The sequence below is a fragment of the Talpa occidentalis genome, unplaced genomic scaffold (assembly GCF_014898055.3).
Source record: "Talpa occidentalis isolate TD23 unplaced genomic scaffold, MPIMG_talOcc4v2.1 talOcc4.2, whole genome shotgun sequence".
NCBI classification, from domain to species: domain Eukaryota; kingdom Metazoa; phylum Chordata; class Mammalia; order Eulipotyphla; family Talpidae; genus Talpa; species Talpa occidentalis.
Window position 1 is genome coordinate 126,293,093 of NW_023602073.1, and position 12,686 is coordinate 126,305,778.

General features: G+C 35.0%; 1 protein-coding gene across 10 annotated transcripts in view; it reads left to right on the plus strand.

Annotated features, from left to right (window-relative positions):
* L3MBTL3 (L3MBTL histone methyl-lysine binding protein 3) overlaps window positions 1-12,686 on the plus strand; it is a 111,440-nt gene that overhangs the window by 42,979 nt on the left and 55,775 nt on the right. For all 10 annotated transcript variants that reach the window (XM_037520372.2, XM_054697819.1, XM_054697825.1 and 7 more), the window contains 4 exons: window positions 315-450; window positions 2,567-2,658; window positions 5,064-5,215; window positions 10,854-10,930. In XM_037520372.2, the coding sequence (XP_037376269.1) occupies window positions 315-450; window positions 2,567-2,658; window positions 5,064-5,215; window positions 10,854-10,930 (457 nt within the window). The remainder of the gene's footprint in view (window positions 1-314; window positions 451-2,566; window positions 2,659-5,063; window positions 5,216-10,853; window positions 10,931-12,686) is intronic.

Consider the following 12,686-nt stretch of genomic DNA (forward strand, 5'->3'; position numbering starts at 1 on the left):
TGAAACTATATACCCTGGGTGGGCGAGCTGCTTCCCTGCCAGTCCCCTTAGTGATATACAGTAAGGCACAGGGGATGGAGAGAGAGGATGTATATACACTTGGAAAAATTATTCCTCACGCTGATTCCATGGGTCGTAATGTGACTGGGAATGTTGCCAGAACACCATAGAGCTTATCATTTGCTCACTGTTTTTGTTGCTGTTAAGAAAGCTGCTTTGGTTAACAAAGACTATACCATACTTGATCATACTATTTTTTTTTTTCAATTTCTACACAAATTGTTTGTTTAATCAGTTTGCTTTGTCTGTTTCAGGTTTGTGGGTACCGGATAAAGCTGCACTTTGATGGATACTCAGATTGCTATGACTTCTGGGTCAATGCAGATGCCTTGGATATCCACCCAGTCGGGTGGTGTGAGAAAACTGGTCATAAACTCCATCCTCCAAAAGGTATCATCACTTTGTTGTTTCATATTTTAAATTCTTAAGCACTGATTTTCTTATATGTTAATTTGAAATTTTTAAGAATTTAGATTTTATAATCTAAATTTGGACTCAAATTCAAAGTTTTGGTCTCTGATTTAAAAAGAAAAAATGCTTGTTGGGCCTCCATGGTGGTGCAAGGGGTTAACTCTCAGCACTAAGAAGCTATCTGCAGCCACGGCAGCGTGGGCTCAATCCCTAGCCAGGGAACTGACCCACATGGCACAGCAGACCTCTCTTGTCTCATCCACTGCTCCCGTCAGCAGTGTATTTCAATCAGTCCACCTGTTCTGCTCCCCACTCTTTCTCTGGTGAATCATCTCACTTCCCACACCTCTGGCCTGCACCCCAGCTCTTGTATGCATAAACAAATAAGCTAAATCTTTTAAAAAAATGCTTGCATGGGATGCCCTCAAAGCCAGTTGCTTTTGTACACAGAGATATACAGGGCAAGACCTTAGAAAGCACAAGATTGCTAGATTTTATATTTGCATAAATAAATAAAATAAATCTTTAAAAAAAGTGCTTGTTAAGGTGAAAGAATTTTAGGAAGAAGAATCCAGCTTAAAAGATTAAACTATGTCTACTTACCTTTACTTACATGTAACATTTGCATGATACTTAATTTTGATTGCAAAATTTAGCTACAAATTTCTGTTATACCTTTAACCTTGATAAAATTGATTTGAAAAATTAGTTCTAACTTGTTAACACAACAAAATTTATTTACTGATATTTCAGTATATGGAAAATCTTTTTTTTCCCAAGATTTATTAATTTTTTTTATTTATGCAAGAGCCAGGGTACAGATCAGATGCGCGGGAGGGTGAGAGGATTCACCAGAGACAGAGCCGGGAACAGAACAGGCAGACTGAGGATATACACTGCTGAGGGGACCAGCAGGTGAGACAGGAGAGGCCTGCTCGCCATGTGGGTTGCTCCGAGGCTGGCAGGGATTGAACTGTCACTGCAGAGGCTGCGGACAGCTTCACAGCGCTTTGTTCAACTGCCTGCACCACCACTTGTAGATTCTAATAATTAGAATATAACACTAAAAATTGGTTTAGGTAGCAGTTAAATTTTTTTTATTTTTACTATTGAGTTCTTTATATTTCTGTATACCAGTGTTTTGTCTATTTCATCTTTACTTAAAAATCCAAGAAAAACATGTATCTTTTTAAGTCCATCTCTAATGTTTTTAATAACATCTTATTTCCCTTTTCAGCTTTTCCATTCACCATTGTTTCCTTGATATCAAAGAACCAGGTTACTAATTTGATATTTTTGGACTAAGGACTGTTCTTTTTAATGGACATGGTCATTCTTGGGTTTTAAGTGAAAAATAGATGGCAGAATGGCATTTTCAAATGACTTTAAGAAACAAAAATACATAGCAAAAAAGCAGATCAAATGAAAATCTGTAAGCCTTCATATAAATTGACCTTTTATAAATGATGCATTATTAGCAGTGGTTCTTTTCATGTTACCTTGTTGAGTTTTAATGGAAGCAGAAGAAAGCATACTAACTGATGAAATAAATGCTCGATTTCTTTTTTAGGAAATACTGACTTGAATGAGATTGTAAAAAAAATCAAGGCAAATACATTTCCATTATTGTAATTTGCCAACATGCTATCTCATAAATCTTGAGTTGTCATTCTTGTGGTGAAAGGCCAAAGATTTTATCTGTTTTATTAATATTTTTCCAGCTTTCTACTTGTACATACAAGTTAATGAGGGACAAATGAAGAATTTAACCCTCCCAACTCACTAGCCCATTGCTGAGGCATCCTGCCAACACACTGATAGAAATGCCAAATGGTGTAACATGTATCCATCTCCTTACCCTTTTTCTTTATATCTATCACCATTCATTCTGACTTAGAAAAAAAAATACAGTTTAATAGAAACAACCATAGCCCATGTATTGAAGTTCATGGTATGAAATTATGTATTCAATTTTGTCTGTATGAAATAATTACTTGATTGCAGATTTTGGCTGTTGGACTTATAACGAGGACATGGAAAACCATGTAATATATTTTGATATTTTACTATATCTGTTTATGTGCACTTACTCTAGGATATAAAGAAGAAGAATTTAATTGGCAGACCTATCTAAAAACTTGTAAAGCTCAAGCTGCCCCCAAGTCATTATTTGAAAATCAGAATATAGTAAGTACATCCCAAATACTTTTCCTTTCAAAGAAAGTGACTTTTGAGTGTCTCATAGGATAAATTACAAGTGATGACAAAAAAAGCTACAATAAATTTTACTGTTTTGGTTGAGTACTGTTATTTTTATTGAACTTAGAACTTTAGCTTAAAAATCTTTGTGAATAATTATCTATTTTACAGCCATACATTGGGTGTCTTTTTTTTTAATTGAATGGTAAAAGACAGACATAATTTGAAATTAAGGTGCATAAAAATATTAATGGACTGGTTATATTACTGTTACTGTTATTTATGGGTGTTGTTCAAATGGATTTACTTAGTGAGTAGCATTGCTTAGATTTGCATGCAAAGACTGATTTATCTCACTCCAGCTTATTTTGCAATGTAACAGAAGCAAATTCTGATTGTGTGTCTATTTTTCTTCTGCTTGATCTCTGTAACCATATTACTTGCATTACATGTTCCTCTGTTGGCCTCTCCGAAGAGGCCTGATACATTATACTTTGTCTTCCTTGCCCACATTCTGATCTAATTGGAAAAAAGAAAGAGTAAGCAAGTGGAAAATATGAATATTATCTTTGTAACTGATAAGGGCTAAGTTGGAGTACATGCATGGCTTATATCTGCCAATAAATGAGCTTCTTGATGCTGAGCTCTAGAGTTAAAGAGATTTACTGGCCCTTCCTGTTCTACCATCTAAGCCCAGGAATGTTGGACCAGGCCACCCAGGCTGACCTACTCTCCTACAGGGACACAACTTGCCCCTAGAGCAGCAGAATGGAAATTATATGCCCTGCTGCTCTCAAGGGTATGGCCAGTTCCTCCTTCCAAACTCACCAGTCAGGTAATAATGAGTGAGAGGGTGGAGAGAGACAGCAATGTTGCACTAATGGGTTTCTTTCCAACTTGAGAGAAATATCAGGAGTGGGGAAAAACCTTCTTATCTGTTCCTAATAACCTCCATTCGGGAAATGATGTTAACCAGTTATTTTGAGGGCATCAGTCTAAAAGCTGAAACTTTGCTTATTCAAATTCAGCATAAGTCAGCTTGAATTAGAGAACTAGAGGAGCCAGCGAGAGTGTGTATGTGTGTGTTTAGTTAACTAATAGAGATAATGATCCAGATTATTATTTTCTTAACTGAGAGGGTAGCTTAATTGGTAAAATGTAAATACTGCTTTGTCAGGTATTCTCCGTCAAGGGCGAAAGGTCACTTAGTTGGAAAACTCAGTTACCTGCTGTCAGCTCTAAATTTCCTAATCTCTGTCTAGTTCTCTGATGACGAGTTCATCAGGGATTTTATTAACTGCTTGAACCTTCTTAAATTCTGTGCATCGCTAGTGCATAATTTACACTTAAACTATGTGTTTGGTATCTGGGATGAATTAATGTTTCTATTTCTGTATTCTCCTGCCTCAGATTACTCAATATGTATGGTCAGAACTCTGATAATTACAGAACTTAAATGTATAGTAAAGATTTTCATGTAGCATTTGTACCTTCTTCTTCAGCTAGACAGGGCCTAATTGTGACATTTTTAGAGCTATGGCTGTCTACATTTTTAATGATAGCGATATAATTAAAATACTAAGAGGTAAACTTATTTTGCATAAAGTAATTAGAAGATTATCTGTAGTCTTCATTCTGACATAACTGACATCCAAGTACACTTTCCTGAGATTAGGCTAGTTCTCTTCACAATCTTTTGCATTTTACTGTATCTCAGGCACTAAATCTTACTGGACTTTCAGTGTATATTTCTTCACTCTTGCAGATGGCCAGTAATCTGTGAATTTCCTTATATCATAGAAGATTTCAAATGACTGTGTTATCAGCCATTTCTTCTAGTGCTGTTGTAAATAGTATCTGTAGTTCTAAGTAAAAATTGTAATGGTTTGCAGCCTTTTATATACGAAATGACCTACTTTCAGTAGAGTACTCTTTCAAGAGATCTTTTCAGAAGTGGGAGTGAGTTTTGTACTGACTCATACACATTTTTAACTTGATTGGGTGCATATTTTGTGTGAAATGATTTTCATTGTTAAGTCTATAATCAAGGAGGAAAAAAAAAAACCCAAAAGGTAACTATGCAGTGAATAAAAGTTACCTAACCAGTAGTAGTCATCTAACTCAGGTACCAAAACACATGTTAAGCTAAATGAAATGCTGTAAGGTTGTGGGTATTTAGTTTTGAGATCCAGATAGTTAACTGTGTGTGTAGCAGCAGGCATTGTTAATTTTTCTGCTTGTTGGAAAGCTACTCTGCTGTAAAAATGGTTCATGAATTTTAAATTTTGTGAATACAACTGATGGCTACCAGGTCTTCATGAAGGAGGTGCAGAGGGTGCAGAAGTGCAGGTTTTGCTGTTAAGTATCTCTAATTAAATCTGTATGTTTCATAGACAGTGATCCCATCAGGCTTTCGAGTTGGAATGAAGCTTGAAGCTGTAGACAAAAAGAATCCTGCATTCATCTGTGTTGCTACGGTAACAGATATGGTGGACAATCGTTTCCTGGTACATTTTGACAACTGGGATGAGAGCTACGACTACTGGTGAGACATTTTCCATCGCTGAGCTTTTTCTAGTACAATGTTTGTTCAAGTAAACTAGGTACATGGTTTCAAAACAATGGTATTGCAAAGCTTATAATAAAAAATAAAAAGTGTTTTGCCCCATTCTTTCCCATTTCATGTTTTTAATTTTTTACCTGTTCCATATGGCATAAATTTCTAAATAATACCCTTTAACTCTATTTCATGATTTGTGTTTTAAATGAGTTTCTAACTGTGGGTGTGCGCATACACTCACAATTACTCCCTTACCTTAGAGGGTCTTTTTTTTGAAAAATAGTTTAATATCTTTCATATTTTCATGCTATTACCCAATTTAAATGTTTATAACATGAAAATATATATATTTTTTACATTTCTCATGTTTATAACATGAAAATACATTGAGAAATACTGGTTTTAGTCTTTATAGCTTTTGTATATACTACATAGAGGGGTAGGAGCAACATGTCATAAAATTATATAATTATAAAATAATTCTTATAAACACATATTTTGATTAACCTGTTGACATCATAATTTTGCACTCCTCATTCATGTTCATTTATCACTACTATTCAGTTTCCTGGTGAAAGGCATTTTTGAAATGTTTCATTCCTTTGGAGCATACTTATAATGAGAACATTTAGAGACATGACAGAAATCTTTATAAAATGTGGATAATGTTATAGTATCAAGTGAATATTAATTTGTATAAATGTTGCTGTATTTGAGGGAAGCTTGTTTTGGAATCATTGAGGACTCTTCTCTAACCAGCACAGAGCAACGACTGTCAGTTCACACGAGCTTTGTATTCTATATTCCTGCTCCTAAAATCCCAATTCCAGGAATGTTTTGAAGCAAGTTCTAGATATCGTAGCATTTCATCTGGAATATTTCAGTATGTTATAGTCTAAAGATAAGGATTCTTTTTCTTTTATCAGGAATGGTATGTTGTAAATGCAACAAAGTTACATGCTCAATGAAACTGTCTCCCCAGTTGTCTCAGGCTTTTTTTTTTTCCAGTTTCATGGCCAATAAGGGGCTCACTTTTTGATTGTTTTGATGTTTCTTGTTTCTTCATCTCTTTTACTTTATAGATTCCTATTTCTCTCTGTTTCTTCCCCTTGTAACTTTTATTGAAGAAACCAGTTTGTCCTATTGACTGTAGCCAGTCTGGATTAATGGATTAAATCTTCTTGTCATATTACTTGCCCATGTTCTTTTGTTCTTTGTATTGCCTGTTAATTGGCTGTTTTGTTTCATTTAAAATTACTCATATGTAAATGCATTAGGAAACTTTAAATTTAGAGATATTGTTAATCTTTTCTGGGTAGAAGATGAGCCTCCTCTTGTGTTTTATGTGCTATACCAGTGTGATTAAGATCCAGTCCTTTTATTAATAAATGATACTTTAAAGTGACAACGAGAATTTATTGAAATGACATTTTTTGTTTGTTTTCAAAGTTCTGATTCCATTCAGGGAGAATTTTTGTAGCTTTTGGCTGATTTAAACAAAATGGATGAATGTGGTTTTTGTGATATTATATGGTATTGTGGTATTTTGAATGTGTAAGTTGCTTATTTGACAAAAGCTGTAGACCTCCTCATCACATTCTCTTCATCAGTATTCTTCTGAAAAAATGTGATGAGGAGGTCTAAAAGAATTGTCACAGTCATTTTTCTTTGATGCTAAATGCCTAGAAAATAGAAAGGATCTTAGGTTCTTTTTTAGACAGAGCAGAGGAAAATAATTGATCTTATTTTCAATCTCTGATTTTACATTTTTATGAGAACAAACTAATTGTTTTAAGGTGGAATATACTTGAGGATTTACTTATGTTTCTAATTATTGATTTGAAATAAAATTTTGTTAATTGTCAGAAAAAGAATACAGTGTGTTCTCTTCCTTAGTATGCAATTAAGGCACATTGAAAATTGCTTAAGAGTACTGGAATTTCTCCAACTTTTTAAAATATTATGTTCTTTGATCTTTGAATTTTGAAATGAATTTTATCTGCATAAATTACTTATGTATGTAATTGATATTGCAAATTGATTGCCTTTCCCAATTTAAAATAGTTTGGAAATGAGATTTTTTCCCACCTTTAAATTAGATAGTGATCTTATCTTTATTTTACCTTAGTGGAAATTTGAAAACTCTCTATACACATTTATACACTGCGATGTTGCATGTTTAATTGCAATAAGACATTTCTTCGTCTCAAAGAGGAAGACCATGAAAATTTATGTAGGATTGAAAACGTTTTTTTATGAAAGAAAAATAATATATATTAGTATGAAACTGCTTTGCCTCTGAGTGTCCTCTGTGCTTTTGTTACTAGTAGTTGGTAGTTGTTTTATCTTACTCCTTGAATGTCTTTACACTTAGGAATAATCCTACATATCACAAAAATTTGAAATTGAAAGGACTTTAAAGATGCTGGAAAGAAAGTGATCTACTGAGGGTGCCACCATCCTGCCTGGCACATGCTCCCTCAGCTGTGCTTCTAGGACTATGTTTTCTGGGCTATCCTCCCTGGGCTGTGCTCCTAAGACGGCGTTCCCAGGGTTGTGTTCCCTGGGTCATGGTCCCAGGATTGCTCCTTGTGCAGTGCACAGCCTTGAGAACTGGGCTTCGTGGCAGAGCACAAAATGGGAGTCAGCCCCTTTTAACCTCCAGGCACTGAGAAGGAACCTGCCTTTTAAGAAAATATTATTTTTCATTTATCTTGTCTTTGGGAACCAGAACTCATGATAGATGCCTAGAACTAAGGCCATTCTATTGAATAGAAAACTCTAAGGAATGAGGTAGCAGCTTTAGCCATCTTAGAATTTCAATCTAAGATTTAGTTGCCCCCTTCGCAAAAGGAATTAATAATAATACCTTCCTGCTGATAGGGTGTGGTATTAAAATAAGAAATTTTAGAAGAAGAAAGCAATTTGCAGAAGGTTAAAGAGATGGCTGTAAGAAACACCAAGCTCAGGGGCGTGGTCCTGAAGCCAAAGTAGTTTATTGCTTGAGAGAAAAGGTAAACTCTTAGGAGGTTTCCTGCACATGGAGAGTTTTGAGCTAAGTTTCAGACTCAAGGAAGGAGGCCACACTGCAAGGAAACAGTAGAGATCTCTGAGACTGAAAAATTGGTGACACCAGGTCCAGAAGGAGCAGCTTGCTTGGGGGGAGAAATAAACTCTCTGCTCTCACCCAGCCTGCAGAAAATGAAGAAATAAAAGGAAAATTTGACACTAGTATAATGGGAGAGTATCTCCTTTATCTTTTCCAAATTTTCACAGTGTCAGTGAAAAATCAGGTTTTAAGCTCCAAGAAAATTAATAATGTTTAAAAAATCTACTGTGGGGAATGGGATTTGAATTGAATAATTAATGATGGAAAGGAGAAGTAGATTACTGAGCCTCATGAGGATAAAGTTGAGTAATAAAACCCAGAATGATGGACGCCCTGAAGAGCTGACACGATGGGACCCAAGCAAATAAATTGAGAGTCATCATGCTCTGGTTTGGAGGGTGGGAGAGGTCAAGTGTGTCCTGTGTTTCTTCAGAGAATTTACACCACTATGGCTTGAAATAAAAACTGATGTTTTCCTTCTATATGTGTCTTGAAATGTTCCTTTTGGATGCTCTACCTAGATCTGTGGAGCCAAGATCATGTGCATTAATTTTGTTTGGCTTTTGGGACTAATAAAACTTGGGTCTCTTTTCTTTTCAACCCAAGGGCTTGGCGAATCACTTAACCTCTTTGTGTTCCCATAAAATAAGGATCTTAATGTCTGCTTACTTTAGCCTTATATTTTAAACATGGGTTTTGTGTGAATTAGGTCTCTGGTTTCTGGCCCTTTTAAAATCTACCAGTCTAGGTCTGATTGGATCTTGGCATTCTTCATGATTAATTTGCACTTAGTTGTGAAATTGCTTAAAAATTTTTTTTTTTGAAATGGGCTTTCTCTAATGAGATACATAAAAATCCCCCAAAAAGAAAGGACAGGTACAGCAATTAATAATTTGAAAATTTTTCAGGTTTTACTTGTTCTTTATTATCTCTCTTTTTGGTTACATTTCTGCTTTTGAACACTAGATGGGACTAAGGTGTCTTCTTTTACAATGGTAGCAAAAAGGATTTCACAGTGTTTCAATTCATTGCAATTATGAGTTGTTTGCTTATTTGAAAGTATTAAGTAAAGTAGATAAAATTGGGACTACTTTTATTTTCTCTACTGAGATGACTTCCTTGTATAATTCAAATGGTGATTCAGAACAGCATTTAGACCTTATTAAAACCTTATGTCAGATTCAAGTAGTACAAGATTGTCAGAGACATCTAATAAAATTGAAAGCCCCAGTAATATTGACTGTTCTCAATTTCATCATGAACCTGGCAAATAAATATAAAAAGTACTTGATAGTTGTCGTGTAGAAAGAAAAAAAATAAACAACTGTTTTGTATTTGTTATTTTTTAATTTATAATGAACACTATGTGGAGTTACACCTTTCCCTAAAAATTTCTCTAAAATACAGGCAATCTATCATTAGTAATAACTCATAACTTAATGATTGTCAGGGAAAGGTTAGTATAGTTGGAAATAGCAACTATTTGGAAATAGCAACTCCATAGCCTGTTTAAACAATTTATGACAAAGTGCATCTCAGGGAATTGTGTATTAAAGCATCTTGTATGCAAATGTGTTGTAAGCAGTGTACCGCTGGCTCTGTGAACTTGGTGTTGACCAACAGTACTTGTTTTCCTTTCATATTTCTAAATGACATGTACAGATGCAACCCTAATATGTAAATTAAGAAGATAATCATTTGGGGGAGGGTGGGTCGGAGAGCACAAATGAATAAAGGAAGACCTACCTTTATAAACTTAAAGGTATTACCTGCCAAAATAGCTTTGAGGAAAATTAACATTAAATTGGGGTATATTTTCTGTCATCTTGAAAATAACTTTTATTTTGAATCATTTCTAAAGTTTTCTTTTAAGTTTATAAAATAGTATAGAGATTTTCCATTTATGTCCATACCAGGTTCCCCAAAACATCTCCCAACTTAAAAAAAACAAAATTCCCTTTTGCTATCAGATGTCTCATTTCCAAACTTCCTTGTAAATCAGAATTTCTTAAACCTTTTTCTGAACTGCCTCCATCTTCTCTCCTCCACTTTCTCTTAAGCCCTCTCTGTTCCAGTTTTACCCTTTTCCATAGCTGACTCCACCAAAACAGTTATAATTATTGGAACAAACAAGATTCTTTATGTATACACATTTTTTTTCCAAATGATTTTTATGATGGAAATTTTGAATTTTAGTTATATTAGCTTTAAATATATACTATATTTGAAGTCACAGTATATATTAAAGTGTGTGTGTGGGGGGGAACTATTTGCTTGTTGTCAAATCTAGATGATATTTTAAATAAAAATCTTTTTATAATATATTGAAAGAGTGAAATCCTTTTAGCAATTTTGCTAAATAAATAGATATAAAAATGTTGGGCAAAATTTTTATTACAAATTAGATTCTAATAGATAGAACTCTATAAGTGTTCATGATCTCTAATGTTTTTTACTTTTACTAGTATTAGAGGATTTATCCTAATACAAATTTTTAATTTATATAACCTGCAGGTGTGAAGCAGCTAGTCCACACATTCATCCAGTTGGTTGGTGTAAAGAACATAGAAGAACCCTTATTACTCCTCCAGGTTTGTGTTTATCTATTATAATTCATGTATTTTGGGAGTGGATATATTTTTCTGCAAAGGGTCAGATAGTAAATTTTTTTTAAGATTTATTTATTTATGCATACAAGAGCTGGGGTGCAGGCCAGAGAGGATTCACCAGAGACAGAGTGGGGAACAGAACAGGCAGATTGATTGAAATACACTGCTGAAGGGAGCAACGGGTGAGCCAGGAGAGGTCTGCTGCGCCATGTGGGTAGCTCCCTGGCTGGTCAGAGATCGAACTCATGCTGCAGAGGCTGCGGATTGCTTCATATTGCGGTGCTCAACCCCTTGTGCCACCAGGGAGGCCCCAGGTAGTAAATATTTTGGACACTGTAGGCCAAAAGGTGTCTGTCATATCTGCTCAATTCAGGTGTAACACAAGGGCAGCCACAAAGAATAGATAAATGAATGAGCATAATTATGGTGCAATAAAACTTCATTTGCAAAAGCAAGTAGCCAGCCTATAGGCAGAAGTTCACTGACTCTTTGCTAGACCTTAAAAATGTAAACATTTCTTTAGTTCATAATTATTTCAAACTTCATTTTTTAAAAAAAATAATTCTGTTTCTATATATCTTCCATTTCTCAAGTTGAAATTCATTCTTAGACTTTGTATTAATATATATTTAAATATATTTTTTAACCAAGGAAGCAAATTGTCTAATGTTTTGACAAATACAGAAAAACAGATATGTGGACAGTTTGTGGACAAAGCCTTGACTACACCTCCGGGAATCAGTTGTGGCCAAAGCACAGTGTTCATATTTAAGGGAGAAATTGAGGCTTCACTTTTTTTTTTTTAATATAATTGGAATGTTCATACATTTGCTTTTCCTTTTTCTGTTGTGACTCCTGGTTTCCAAAGTAGATTTTGCACCTTTGTGCTAGATGTATGTCTCTGTTCCCTGAAGCTTCTGGGTACCAGCTGTCTGCCAGTATCCATAGAGCCTTGTCAGCATATTTGCTCTCTGTTTGACCGGGAACTGTACAACTGCTGATCAGTAGTCTCCTTGTTTTAAGTCATTTTGAGTTTATGTGCTAAAGAACAGGTTCTGTGCATCATCATAATCAAGACTATAAGTTCTGAAGCACATCAATATCTAAGGTGATATGAAATGACAGGGTCCAAGCTAGCATAAAGCATCATTGTGCTATATAGGTGATTACTTGGTAGATACTTAGGTGAGTAATAGGGTTTGTAGTTGTCAAAAAGGAAGAATGTTTTCTTGGTTTGCTGGGAGTTGTGAATAGTTTGTGATTGTTGCCTTCAGCATATAAGCTATTAAAGACTCAGCTTGGAGCTTCAAATACTTGACTCATTCCAGTCTAACTGCTGGTGTCACTTCTAGGCTTCTCTGTAGTTCTTTGATACTCTTAGTGTCTGATCGTTTACTCACTCGGAGACAAACAAGTCCTATGATGAGCAACTCCCTTCTGTTTTTTGAGTTTTCTCATTTGTAGGGGACCAAAGCCCCTTGTCCTTTTCTGATTTTCAGAGCTGTTATAAACTGTGAAAAGCAAGATATCATGGATTTCATGGCCCAATTGTGGTTATGCATGGAAGATTTCTCCTGTCCAGCTCTCCTGTGTCCTGTGGCTTACATAATACTAGAGATCAGTGAATATTGATCACAGAGTTAGTTTGGCACTGTCACCATCTAAATTACTATGGGTCTCTTAGATTTCCCAATTTGATATCAGTCCTTCTTTCCCTTACCACTGTGCATGGTCATCA